Source organism: Gorilla gorilla, chromosome 4, assembly GCF_029281585.2.
Source record: "Gorilla gorilla gorilla isolate KB3781 chromosome 4, NHGRI_mGorGor1-v2.1_pri, whole genome shotgun sequence".
Lineage (NCBI taxonomy): Eukaryota > Metazoa > Chordata > Mammalia > Primates > Hominidae > Gorilla > Gorilla gorilla.
The window spans coordinates 138,809,431-138,822,986 of NC_073228.2; the positions used below are offsets into that span (position 1 = coordinate 138,809,431).

Here is a 13,556-nt window from a genome sequence, read left to right on the forward strand (position 1 = left end):
GTCCCGGGCACAGACGCGACGGGCCCGGACGGGGCGGGGACCGCGCGCGGCTGCTGGGCCTACGGCTGTGGGGCGCGCAGAGTCCACCTGGCGGCCAAGGGCGCTGGCGATCGCTGAAGCTCCTGGGGGTGTTCGGGGTCCGGGCTGCGCCTGTGCCCGCGGGAAGGCTGGGCGCTTCCCACACACAGCCCCCGCTCCGGGCCAGCCCCGCAGGGAGACTACCAGGGCGGCGGTAGCTGGGCGGGGTCGGGTCGGGGGGAGCTGTGGGCGGCCGGCAGGCAGCGCGCGGGGCAGCCCTCGGCAGACGGCCAATGGCGGCGGTGCTCGGGGCGCGGGGGGCGACGCGGCGCTTGTTGGCGGCGCTGCGAGGCCAGAGCCTAGGGCTCGCGGCCATGGTGAGTGTACAGCGGCCGCGTCGGTGGGGGTCCGGGGTCGGGGGGCGGTGCGAGGCCCGGCGGCGTCGGCTGAGGGACCAGCGGGACTGGGGCGAACCCGGCGTGGGCCGGGCCTTGGAGCTCGGACGTCGGGTCACCGCGTCCCGGGACTGAGCACCTGCCCCGCGCGCAGCTCAGAGACCGGGGTGGCCGCAGCCTCCGCCACTTGCCCTTGACTTTACACTTCCGCCGAAGCCTACGAACTTGCCAACCGGAAACAAATGGGAACGAATTTTGTTCAGCAACTACAAAAGGCAGATGTGAAAAGTAGTTGCAGAACAATTCGGTGCCCGCTGCCGCTCGCTGTGCTGAGGACTAACGGCGTTGCGGGCCCGGCTCCCTATGGCGGCTCCCTGCTCGCGCTTCACTCCAAGGGGAACCCACAGAGGTTTTGGAGGAGTTATTAATAAATTGTCTTTTTTGGTGACATATTGGCTTTTCTTTCCTTTTCCAAGGGGCCGTCAGTTTTCCTGCTGTAGAAATTAATATTTTGGAGTAAATGGAGGGAAAGTTTTAACATGCAGCACCACCTAGTGGAAAAGTGGTGCGTTAAACTCACCATCTCATTTTAAGTTGCATTTTAACCGCCCGTTTCAGTTTGAAATGTTTTGTTTTGTTTTGTTTTTTCAACACGGAGTCTCGCTGTATCGCCGAGCCCGGAGTGCAGTGGCGCGATCTCGGCTCATTGCAACCTCCGTCTCCTGGGTTCACGCGATTCTCCTGCCTCACCCTCCCGAGTAGCTGCGATTACAGGCGCGTGCCATTTCGCCCAGGTAATTTTTTATATTTTTAGTAGAGAGGGGTTTTCGCCATGTTGGCCAGGCCGGTCTCGAACTCCTGACCTCAGGTGATCCACCTGCCTCGGCCTCCCAAAGTGCTGGGATTACAGGCGGGAGCCACTGCGCCTGGCCTGAAATTCTTTAATAGAAGAAATTTTTTTTTTCTTTTTTTTTTTGAGACGGAGTCTCGCGCCGTCACCCAGGTTGGAGTGCAGTGGCGCGATCTCGGCTTACTGCAAGCTCCGCCTCCCGGGTTCACGCCATTTTCCTGCCTCAGCCTCCCGAGTAGCTGGGACAACAGGCGCCCGTCGCCACGCCCGGCTAATTTTTTTTTTTTTTTTTTTTTTTTTTTTTTTTTTTTGAGACGGAGTCTGGCTCTGTCGCCCAGGCTGGAGTGCAGTGGCGCAATCTCAGCTCACTGCAAGCTCCGCCTCCCGGGTTCACGCCATTCTCCTGCCTCAGCCTCCCGAGTAGCTGGGACTACAGGCGCCCGCCACCACGCCCGGCTAATTTTTTGTATTTTTAGTAGAGGCGGGGTTTCACCGTGTTAGCCAGGATGGTCTCGATCTCCTGACCTAGTGATCCACCCTCCTCGGTCTCTCAAAGTGCTGTAATAGAAGAAATTTAAAATAGCTCGAAGACGGAGGAAGATAGGCACTCCGCCGCTTCTTGGCCACGAAGGGGAGAACACAAGTTGAATGCCTACTGTCACCTAGGCGTGTCTTCGGGCGTACTCTGCCCCAGGTGCTAGTGATCCAGTAAGATTAGGGTGTTCTGGGAAGGAATGAATCAACAGACATGATTTGAGCGCTGCCACATGCCAGGCTCAATGCTAGGTACCCTCACATTCAAGATCTGTAATCTAAGCCTTTCAAAAAATCTTGGCAGGTAGATATTATAATATCCCCACTACAGACAGAAGGATCCCGGAATTCAGAAAAGCGGAGTTTAGTATCCCACAGCTAAAAGTAACAAAGTTAGGCCTTAGATCTAGTTTACTCTCTTCAAATCCTAGCCTACCCCCCATCCCCTGAAAAAATTAAGCCCACCACCAAGAGTTCTGCTGTGAATGTGCCCTCATGGGGGCCTTTGATGTTATGTAGATGAAGTGGCTCCATTTCCCAGTCCTGGGCGTGGTCCCTGCTGCTGGGCAGGTGTCTGTTGTGGGCATAAAGTGCATACCACTGATCTTAGCGGGGATGTGGATGGTCCAGCACTCAGAGAAAACAGCTCAGTGTGTTCTACAGACTCCAGGTTCCTGCCTTATTACAGGCAGCATGTTTAATGGTTTTCTTTGCAGCTACTCAGTGTGGACACACATAATTCTGTTTCTTTTCCAAAATTCTCTGAGTTGACAAAATAAGTGTTTAATAAGAATTTCAGAATTCTTTCTTTTTTTTTGAGACGGAGTCTCGCTCTGTTGCCCAGACTGGAGTGCAGTGGTGCGGTCTTGGCGCACTGCAACCTTCGCCTCCTGGGTTCAAGCGATTCTCCTGCCTCAGCCTCCTGAGTAGCTGAGACTGTAGGCGCGCGCCACCACGCTTGGCTAATTTTTGTATTTTTAGTAGAGACGGGTTTCACCATCTTGGCCAGGCTGGCCTTGAACTCCTGACCTCGTGATCTGCTCGCCTCGGCCTCCCAAAGTGCTGGGATTACAGGCATGAGCCACCACGCCTGGCCAAGAATTTTAGATTTCTTATGATAGATGTATGTATAAGTTTTTCAGAACTGTCACTGAAAAACTGATGAATGAATCTCTTTTGATTTTTTTTTTTTTTTTTTTTTGAGTTGGAGTTTCACTCTGTCGCCCAGGTTGGAGTGCAGTGGCACGATCTCGGCTCACTGCAACCTCCAATATCCGGGTTCAAATGATTCTCCTTCCTCAGCCTCCTGAGTAGCAGGGACTACAGGCGCCTGCCACCACGCCTGGCTAATTTTTTGTATTTTTAGTAGAGATGGGGTTTCACCATCTTGGCCAGGCTGCTCTTGAACTCCTGACCTCGTGATCCACCCACCTCGGCCTCCCAAAGTGCTGGGATTACAGGTGTGAGCCACCATGCCCGGCCTTTTTTTTTTTTTTTTTTTTAAGAGACAGGGTCTCACTCTGTTGCCCAGGCTGGAATGCAGTGGTGATCATAGCTCACTGCAGCCTCAGTCACCTGGTCTCAAGTGATCCTCCCACCTCAGCCTCCCAAGTAGCTGGGACTATGGACATGGTCCACCATACCCGGCTATTTTTTAAAATTTTTTTGTAGAGACGAGGTCTCATTGTGTTGCCCAGGCTAGTCTTCAACTCCTGGCCTAAAATGATCCTCCCACCTCAGCTTCCCAAAGTGCCAGGATTACAAATGTGAGCCACTGTGCCCAGCCCTAGTAAATGGTTTTTTTTTTTTTTTTTGAGACAGAGTCTCACTCTGTTGCCCAGGCTGGATGGCTGGGATTACAGGCGTGTGCCACCATGCCCAACTAATCTAGTAAGTGGTTTTTAATAACAAGCTTTTGCATATTTTTTTTTTTTTTTCAGACGGAGTCTCCCTGTTGCCCAGGCTGGAGTGCAGTGGCGCGATCTCGGCTCACTGCAGGCTCCGCCCCCCGGGGTTCAAGCCATTCTCCTGCCTCAGCCTCCCGAGTAGCTGGGACTACAGGCGCCCGCTACCTTGCCCGGCTAATTTTTTTTTTGTATTTTTAGTAGAGACGGGGTTTCACTGTGTTAGCCAGGATGGTCTCGATCTCCTGACCTCGTGATCCACCCGCCTCGGCCTCCCAAAGTGCTGGGATTACAGGCGTGAGCCACCGCGCCCGGCCTGCATATTTTTTTTTAATTAAAAAGTATTCTCTGCTGGGCGCAGTGGCTCACGCCTGTAATCCCAGCACTTTGGGAGGCTGAGGTGGGCGGATCCCTTGAGGTCAGGAGTTTGCAACCAGCCTAGCCAACATGTGAAACCCTGTCTCTACTAAAAATACAAAATGTTAGCTGGGTGTGGTGGCATGCACCTGTAATCACAGCTACTCAGGAGGCTGAGGCAGAAGAGTCGCTTGAACCTGGGAGGCAGAGGTTGCAGTGAGCTGAGATCACACCACTGCACTCCAGCCTGGGTGACAGAGCAAGACTTGGTCTCAAAAAAAAAAAAAAAAAAAGATACTCTAATTCTTTCCTTTTGTTAGTTGTGGGGAAGAGTAGCCGACCTAGCAAAGAAGAAAAACTAGAAAACTGATTTATTAGTATTTTTTTCTTCATCTTCATAGAAAAAGTTGTCTAAAGGTAAAATCTTTTTCCTCTCTTAATATTAGTGATAAACGATTTTAGGATTTCTGAAGTGGGAGTGAGTTGCAGCTTAATGGCAGAGAATCCAGGGAATGCAGCTTAGCCCACAGTTGCCCTTTGATGAGGAGCCTTCACTAATGTTCATCTTTCTGGGTGACAGCCTCTCTCTCACCTGAGCCTACAGTAACTCTGCAAGTAGGTAAGGCAGGAAGTATTGCCTGGAATGAGAACCCTGCTTTCCTGACTTCTAGTCAAGTGTCCATCTCTTCTCTCTGGCCCTGATGTTTAAAGTTATTTCAGTTAAAAAACCAATAGCATGGGAAGTGTGGGCCTGTTAACCAACAGAACCTGGCTTTGTGAATGTCATCCCCAGGATGCGTAGAAACAGGCCAGACAGTGCACACAAGTGCTTTGGACTGGGCAGTACTCTGGCCAAACTGTGGAGAGAGTTTGTCTGACTGGTGCTCTGAGAAAAGGGCTTCATAAACCCACCCCACTGAGGCCAGGGCTTTTTACCTGTAGTCCAGAGGATCTGTGGACCCCCAGAAGTTAGATAAAATCCTATGTAAATGTGCATTTGTTTTTCCCCATCCGGGGATTGGTTTTCATTAGATGTGACAGGAGATGGTAATTCCAAATAGTTAAAACCATCTTTCATTCCTTTGTTCTCAAAAGACAGACCAAAACAAGGCTGGCTCTGTACAAAATAAGCTGCCTCTATGGTATGTTCCCTCTGGCCCCCTTACTGCTGCCTCAAACGTCACAGTTCAGCTTCTCTGGCTTATTAGAGATACAACAGAGAGTACTGAAGCCTACTGAGGTGATGTAGGGCCATCCAAAGAGCAATAGACCAGGAGTTTGGAGCCTTGAATTTTAATTCTGGTCCTGCCAATAGACTTGCCACAAGTCCTAGAATTCTGCAGTGTCCAAGATGGCCAGTGGTAATAGTCAATCTTTGTTGTATCTGTAATAAACCACAGAAGGGCCGGGTGCAGTCACTCATGCCTGTAATTCCAGCACTTTGGGAGGTCCAGGCGGGCAGATCGCTTGAGCTCAGGAATTCAAGGCCAGCCTGAGCAACATGGTGAAAATCCATCTCTACCAAAAATACAAAAAGTTAGTTGAGTGTGGTGGTGTGCACCTGTAGTCCCAGCTACTTGGGAGGCTGAGGTGGGAGGATCATTTGAGCCCAGGAGGCAGAGGTTGCAGTGAGCCATGATTGCACCACTACGCTCCAGCCTGGGCGACAGAGCGAGACCCTGTCTCAAAACAATCAACCAATCAACCAGAGAAGCTGAATTGTGAAGTTTGAGGCAGCAGTAAGGGAGCCAGAGGTGACGTGCCATGGAGGCAGCTTATTTTGCACAGAGCTAGCCTTGCTTTGGTCTCTTTAAGAGAACAAAGGAATGAAAGATGGTTAGAATTTGTTGCCTTTCAGACTTTTCTACATCTCTGCTTAAGGTAAGGAGCCATAAGTTTGAGTTTGAGTAAACTTGTACATTTTCAGATATGAAATGTGTTCTCTTCATAGTCATCAGGTACTCACAGGTTGACTGCAGAGGAGAGGAACCAAGCTATACTTGACCTTAAAGCAGCAGGATGGTCGGAATTAAGCGAGAGAGATGCCATCTACAAAGAATTCTCCTTCCACAATTTTAATCAGGTAATTGTTATAAATTCTTGCTAGGGCTGTGGTCTATTTTAGTCACCTTAGGCCATAACACTTTCTGATTCTGCCAGTTGTCTGGTCCCATGTAGATCTAGGATTCAACTCTTCCCTTAAGAATTCAGTGATAGAGTGACATCCTTGTTGACAGTTGCTACCACCCACCTGGGTGGTGTTTAGCTCTGGGAGAAGAGGGTGGTTTGTGTTATTTGGAAAACAAATTCTGAAACCACTATTGCTTTGGTATGGTGTTGGTTAGGATATGTAGTTTCTTTTGAAATTTCAAATAACATTAAAAGAGAGTGTAAGCCTTTTATTATTGATTATTATTTTTTGAGACAGGGTCTTGCTCTGTTGCCCAGGCTGGAGTACAGTGGTATGATTGTGGCTTACTGCTGCCTTGACCTCCTGGGCTCAGGTGATCCTCCCACCTCAGCCTCCTGAGTAGCTGGGACTACAGGCATGTGCCATGCCCAGCTAATTTTTGCATTGTTTGGAGAGACAGGGTCTGGCTATGTTGCCCAGACTGGTCTCAAATTCCTGGCCTCAAGCGATCCTCCTGCCTTGGCCTCCCAATGTGCTGGGAATAGAGGTATGAGCCACTGCGCCCAGCCTGAGCTTTTTATACTTATCAGAAAGGGGCATGAATAAAACTGGTTGAGGAAGATGTACCTGCTTGACTTATTTTCCCCGACTTTTTCTGGGCCGTTGGTAATTTTTCTTTCTTCCTGCAGTTAAATTTCTATCTCTCAGTCATCTCCCAGGCTGTACCCTTTTCCCTGACTGGCTTATTTTTCTCCAGCCCAGTAGCCAGATCCTGAACCTTTTCTTAAAACCTGACCTCCCCCTTGGAAGTCAGCTTTAACAAGGTAACTGTTCCATTAGGAACCCACCCTGTTTAGAGAGTCATCTCCCATGACTTAACCTTCAGTTATTACACCACTGCATTTGTAAAAGGTAAATGCTTTTGACTATTTTGTTTGTTCAGTTAGTTTGGTAATCCTTTGGACAGATTTATTGTTTTTATTTATATTGGGTGTCGGCATCTAGAAGTCAGAGACCATGTTTGCTTAAATAACTCTCTATTGTACCCAACACAGTTCTGGGTACAAACAGGCATTTGATAAATGCAGACATTGATTACAGTGTTTGCTAGTTTCTAGAAGGGTGTGTGAGGACCAGATTTGCACCAAAGAAACCTTCGGCATGTTTTCCTAGTAAATGTCATTGGCTCCACTGAGCTGCATGCCCGATTCTGTTCTCTATCCATCTGGCTGCCAGCCTCTGCTGTGAGTCTCCAACTCCTAAGGAAACCTGGACCAAGCAGACTCCCTGTCCCCGCTGCCCCACGTGCTCAACAGCTCTTGTCAGGGGCTTAGCACGCTGTGGCTGGTGGCAGGGAATCCCATTGGTACAGTAAGCCTGTGCATAAGCTCTAGGTAGCATTTTCCAAGCTTATTAAAATTCTTACATGTGTACAGCTTGACTTCTTTAAACCTGGCCTAATTTATTGGGCTTGAACATGTGGCTTAAAGTACTCGAATGGTGTTGCCTCAGGCCCTGCCTATGATTCAGTCCTCCAGCACCATTCTGACCTTGCGCTCAGGGTGACTTTCAGCAATGGTAGGGAAGCATACTGGATTGATTGTAACATTATTCACTGGGGCATTTAATTAAGTAGACTTTTTTTTTCCCATTCACCCAACTTTTAGGAAAAAGAGGCAGATGACAAGAAAATCAGCTGATGTCAGGGAATGTATTCAGAGAACCAACACTGAGATTATATCCGGGGGTCAGTTTTCCCACTAGGCTCCTATAACTTCTGCGTGTACCATGGCCTGTAATGGTAACTGGTGTCCTGACAGTTGTCAGTGCCCTCCAGCGAAACACAACTAGGAACACACCTACAGTCGAACAAGTTGAGCTTATTGCTTATTGCAGTGAGGGAGGGTGCACACCAAAGGGCACCATGGGGTGAGCCCATATAGGATTTGGGCTGTAGTAGTGATCTGGGGACTTTACTCTGGATTAGATGCTGTCAGGAAATGGGCAACTCTGTCATTTGGTATTTTAATAAATCGTATCTATAGGGAGAGCAGATTAAAGCAGTGCCAAAGCTGAAATTGAAGAAGAAGCAATAGTCACTCGTTAGCTGGGAGAGGAGGATGTTTGGTATTTTGTGGCTTGGACAATGTTCATGTTTTGTCTGTGTTCAGGTATTGCAGAGCGGTCTTGTTTTTGTCTTCATCCATCATGGTCACAGAGTGGCCTTGTCTGGTGTTGAAAGGAGAGCACCAAGGACTGGTTGATAGTACCAGGCCAGCGCCCAGGTGTCAGGAGCTGCTTTTCTCTTGCTCACAACTAGTGAGTAGAGTAGTGACCCTCTGGCGCTGATAGGTCCTCATTCATCTTTCATTTAGGACAGAAAAGCCATTGTTTTTTATTGTAACAACAGCATAGCATTAAAATAGGATGGTGTAAATAAAAAAAATTTCCAATCGCAACTACTTTTATTTTTCTCTGTTCTCTTCTGGTCTTTCTCCATGGGTATGTTTGTTTGCCAAGTATGCCAGAGCATGCCAGTTATACATGTGGTTACATTTAAAAAAATTTTTTTAATTTTATCATGAAATATTTATTAATTCAACAAAGATTTATTAAGCATTTTCTGTGTGCTAGGTACTACTCTAAGCTCATACAGCTCCCATCCCAGTGGGAAAATAAACAATAAACAGATGAATAGGAAATATGATTTCAGCTAGTGATGAGTACCCTGAAGAATAAAGTAGGGAATTGGAGTGGAGGGGGACAGAGGCACTCTTGGAGGTGGAGTGGTCTGGAAAGTCCTCTCTGGGGAGGGGATCTCTGAGGCCTGAATAATTTGAAGGAGCTCAGCACATGGTGATCCAAGGGAAGAGCTTTCCAGCTGGAGAACAGCAAGCACAGAGTTTCCAAAGCAGAATGACCTTGGCATGATTGAGCCAGAAGCAGAAGGCCAGTGTGGAGTGGAGCAGGCGAGGAGACGAAGGGAAGGGTCAGAGCATGGGGGCCTTCTTGGCGTGGTGAGGAGTTTGGATTTTATTCTGTGAAGGAAAGCTAATGGAGGATTTCAGGCAGAGAAGTGTCATCCTGTGGCTGTGTTCTAAAAAATCACCCTGGCTGTTCTGCTCAGAATAGGCGGTAGGAAGGTCAGAGTGGAAGCAGGCAGACTCTGTAGAACACTGTTGCAGATGTCTAGACCGGGGATGATGGGGGTCTTATGGAGGTATCAGTGGGGATGGAGAGAAATGTAGGGTTCCACATATTTTGAAAGTAGAATAATCAAGACTTGCTGAATGATTGGATGTGGGATAGGGGAGGGTCAAGGATGGCACCAAGGTTTTGGTTCAAGCTATAGTGTAAATGGTAGTGCCACTGGAGCCATTTACTGAGCTGTGGAAGATGGGGTGCAAGGTGGGGGGCAGGGGTATGGAGGTGAGAATCCTGTTTCACGTGTCAGGTTTGAGGTACTTATTAGTCATCCAAATGGAGTTATTGGGTTAGGAGGTGGGTGTAAGAGGCTGGAGTTCAGGCTGAGACAGCAGTTTGTGAGTTGTCAGAGGGGATCATTGTGAGAGCATGGTCCGGTTAGGCAGGAGAGGACAGGATCAGATGGGCAGTGGAGGCACAGCGATGATATGTCCATTGTGGTCTAGATGCCAATAGGCCGTTACATTCATCCTGGGAAAAAGAGGGCCATTCTCTCCTGATTGCTTTTGTTTTTTAGTGAGATCATCAATTGAGAGCAAGTAGGGGTGGAAGGGAAGAGTGTTGGAGACCTGCGCAGATAAGAGAAGGAGTGGAATAGTCATTTTGGAGACTAAGATAGTGAAAAAACTTGAGAAACGTGGCTGGTTGCTAAGCAGTTCTCAGTGTCACTACAGATTTGGGGTCAAACATTTAAAGTGAACATTTTGTATGTTTTTTTTTCTGCTGTGTTCAGCTGCTGTGCACAAGCTGGAGTAGATGCAGAGTTGGGCTTAACAAGGACTGAACTTTTGCCAAATGAATGCAATGGAGGAACAGAGGGACAAGGGAAAAAAGGGAGGGACTGAAACACTGGCCCTTGGAGTCTCGGCCGGGTAGGGAAGTACAGTTGTGATGGGGAGGTGATAGTGATGAGCTGAGAGTGTCATTTGACATCATCTATTTTTTTTTTTTTTTTCAGATGGAGTTTCACTCTTGTCACCCAGTCTGGAGTACAATGGTGCGATCTTGGCTCACTGCAACCTCCACCTCCCAGGTTCAAGTGATTCTTCTGCCTCAGCCTCCAGAGTAGCTGGGATTACAGGCACCCGCCATCATGCCGAGCTAATTTTTTGTATTTATAGTAGAGATGGGGTTTCGCCATGTTGGCCAGGCTGGTCTTGAATTCCTGACCTCAGGTGATCTGCCCGCCTCGGCCTGCCAAAGTGCTGGGATTACAGGCATGAGCCACTGCACCCAGTCGACATCATCTTTTTGAAGGGAAATTGAGCAATGCCTATCAACTTTTAAAACTCACATACCAGGGCTGGGCGCGGTGGCTCACACCTGTAATCCCAGCACTTTGGGAAGCCGAGATAGGTGGATCACGAAGTCAGGAGTTCGAGACCAGCCTGACCAACATGGTGAAACCCTGTCTCTACCAAAAATACAAAAATTAACCAGGTGTGGTGGCGTGCGCCTGTAATCCCAGCTACTCAGGAGGCTGAGGGAGGAGAATCGCTTGAACCTGGGAGGCGGAGGTTGCAGTGAGCCGAGATCACACCATTTCACTCCAGCCTGGGTGACAAAGTGAGACTGTGTCTCAAAAAAAAAAAAAAAGGACATATCCATTGTCCTAACCTAGAAATTTATCTTCTAAATATTGTTCTGCATGTATGCAAATAGGATATATGGGGACGTCTATTAAAGCCTGATGGGCCTCTAATTTTTTTTTTTTTTTTTTTTTTTTTTGAGACAGGGTCTAATTCTGTTGCCCAGGCTGGAGTGCAGTGGTGTGGTCATGACTCACTGCAGCCTTGAACTCCCTGGGCTCAGGCGATCATCCCACCTCAGCCTCCTGAGTAGCTGGTACTACAGGTGTGTGCCACCACACCTGGCTAATTTTTGAATTTTTTTTTGCAGAAAGGGGGTTTCTCCATGTTGCCCAGTCTGGTCTTGAACTCCTGGGCTCAAGTGATCCTCCTGCCTCAGCCTCTCAAAGTATTGGGGTTATAGGCATGAGCCACTGCACCAGGCCTCTAATTTTTTATTGTGAGCAGCCATTTCCATGAGCATATGCACACCATGGTGACAACATATCTCCCTTGCTGCAACCCTGCCCTCAGTGGGGTTTATGGGAGGCCTGTTGTGCTCCATATACTCATAGCAATGGCAGCACCTCTCCTGGCCTGAGCTCTACAGACTGGACAAAGCCACAGTCAGAACTAAAGACACCCTCTCCCTGAAAGAGTGTGACCCACACTTGGTGGTGTCATATTGAAAAAAAATTTGGGGGCCAGGCACGATGGCTCACGCCTGTAATCCCAGAACTCTGGGAGGCCGAGTTGAGTGGGTTGCTTGAGCCAAGGAGTTCGAGGCTAGCCTGGGCAACACAAGGAGACTCCATCTCTACAAAAATAAAAATTAGCCAAGAGTGGTGGCATGCACCTGTGGTCTCAGTTACATGGGAGGGAGGCTAGGGTTGGAGAATCATTTGAACCCAGGAGGTAGAGGCTGCAGTGAGCTGTGATTGCACTACCGCACTCCAGGCTGAGCGAAAGTGTGAGACTATCTCAAAAAAAAAAAATCTTTGCTGAATATAGGGTTAAAAAATTCATTTTGTTTATATTGCTCAATAGGTTATGAGCATTTTTCAGTTCTTTAGTCTTTTTATTTTTAATAAAATTTTCAGGAGTATGATTTTACTTGGTTGGGTGTCACAGTTAAATGATTTGCTTATGTAGTTTGTGTACAGTGGTATCACAAGTTTGCTTTAGTCTTCATTTCTTTTGCTGCTACGAAAAATGAACTATTTTGGAAATATTTCAGTGACCCTGGATGAAAAACCTATTTCTTGAAGCTTTGAGTTATTCCAGGTTTACTATAAGAATAAATAGCCCGCAAAACACATTTGAACTTCTTTTCTCTCAGAGTTTTATTCTAAGGTATGGTTAGTTCCAAATAATCCAAATTCATTGGATAGCTCAGATGGATACAAATACTTGGAGATTATAAGTACGGAGTTTTCAAGGGATTCTCCTAGCATAGGTGGATGAAGTAGCCATAGGCGTCAGTTGCTGTTAGCCTCCTGTTTCCACCCTTGGTGGTGGTACACGGGCTCTGCAGTGTGTCAGTGGACAGTATGTTGATGACAGACAGTGACTCTGTGAGCAGACAGAGCATGGCAATGGTGGGACTTGAGGCAGGGAGTTTCCACACTAGGAGTGCTTGGACCCAGACAGGGTGGGATTGGCATTTGTAAAGGAACTTTGCTTTTTTGTTGTTCTTGTAGACAGAAGGTGGGAGAGGTCTGCAAGTGACATATAAACTTAGGTGTTTGGTAACTGCAGGATGTCTGCGTTGAAAGAACAAAATGTCAGGTAGAAATGTGGGTGTGAGAGTCCCATAAAGACAGATTTTGTTATGCATTGACATGTATGGGATGAACTGGAAGCTTACAAAATCCGAGGAGATTTTAAGTTTAAAAGTAGGTGCAGAAGGTGAGGCTTTGGAACCTAGGAAATAGCTACTACAGGTGCCAGCAGGTGGAGCCCTCCAGGGCAGGAGCCCAGCCGGGCCAGGCGGCAACACCCCTTTCTGCCCCCCAGAAGGCTGTCCCTGTTCTTTCACTTCTGAATACCTGGGGCTACCCTTGTTCAGCATGGAAATAAGCTCAGGATCAGGAACAGGTAAGCGGCAGTGGCTGGGCGCCTGGGTGAATGATAAATTTTGTGTGTAGGACATGAGGAGTTTCCAATGGTGATTCAGGAGGAAGGGACCAAGCTTTGTGAGAATCAGCTGTGGTTCTCTGCGGAGGAGCTCCTGGGCCCTGTCTGTGCTTTCTTCGGTGGGCCTGCCCAGCAGGGCATTCAGTCATATTGGATGGAATCATATGAGCTGGTTGATATTCAGGGCAAAGTCCAAGCTTTATTGGTTTTGTATCTTGTTCATCACCCTCACCTTTTGGTTGCTGTGCTGCTGCCACTGAAGCTTTCTGGAGCTGGAGCGGGAGGGAGGAGGAGTTCTCTGGGCGCCCAGGCTGGGTTGGTGGTGCTCTGCACATCCTAGCAGCAGTAGCACCATATGTGACTTTGGGGTTTGTAAAATGTTTCTTTTCCTGTGCCCACAGAGACTCCTGTGTAGAGCAGTTCAAAGTTACTTTTGCTGCCTTACTTTATAAAAATGTT

The 13,556-nt window shown here is 48.1% G+C and overlaps 1 protein-coding gene across 1 annotated transcript in view; it reads left to right on the forward strand.

Moving 5' to 3' along the window:
• Positions 1-223: 223 nt before the first annotated feature.
• PCBD2 (pterin-4 alpha-carbinolamine dehydratase 2) overlaps positions 224-13,556 on the forward strand; it is a 60,190-nt gene continuing 46,857 nt past the window's right edge. The window contains exons 1-2 of the mRNA XM_031011511.3: positions 224-395; positions 6,010-6,141. Coding sequence (XP_030867371.1) covers positions 312-395; positions 6,010-6,141 — 216 coding nt within the window. The 5' untranslated portion in view covers positions 224-311. The remainder of the gene's footprint in view (positions 396-6,009; positions 6,142-13,556) is intronic.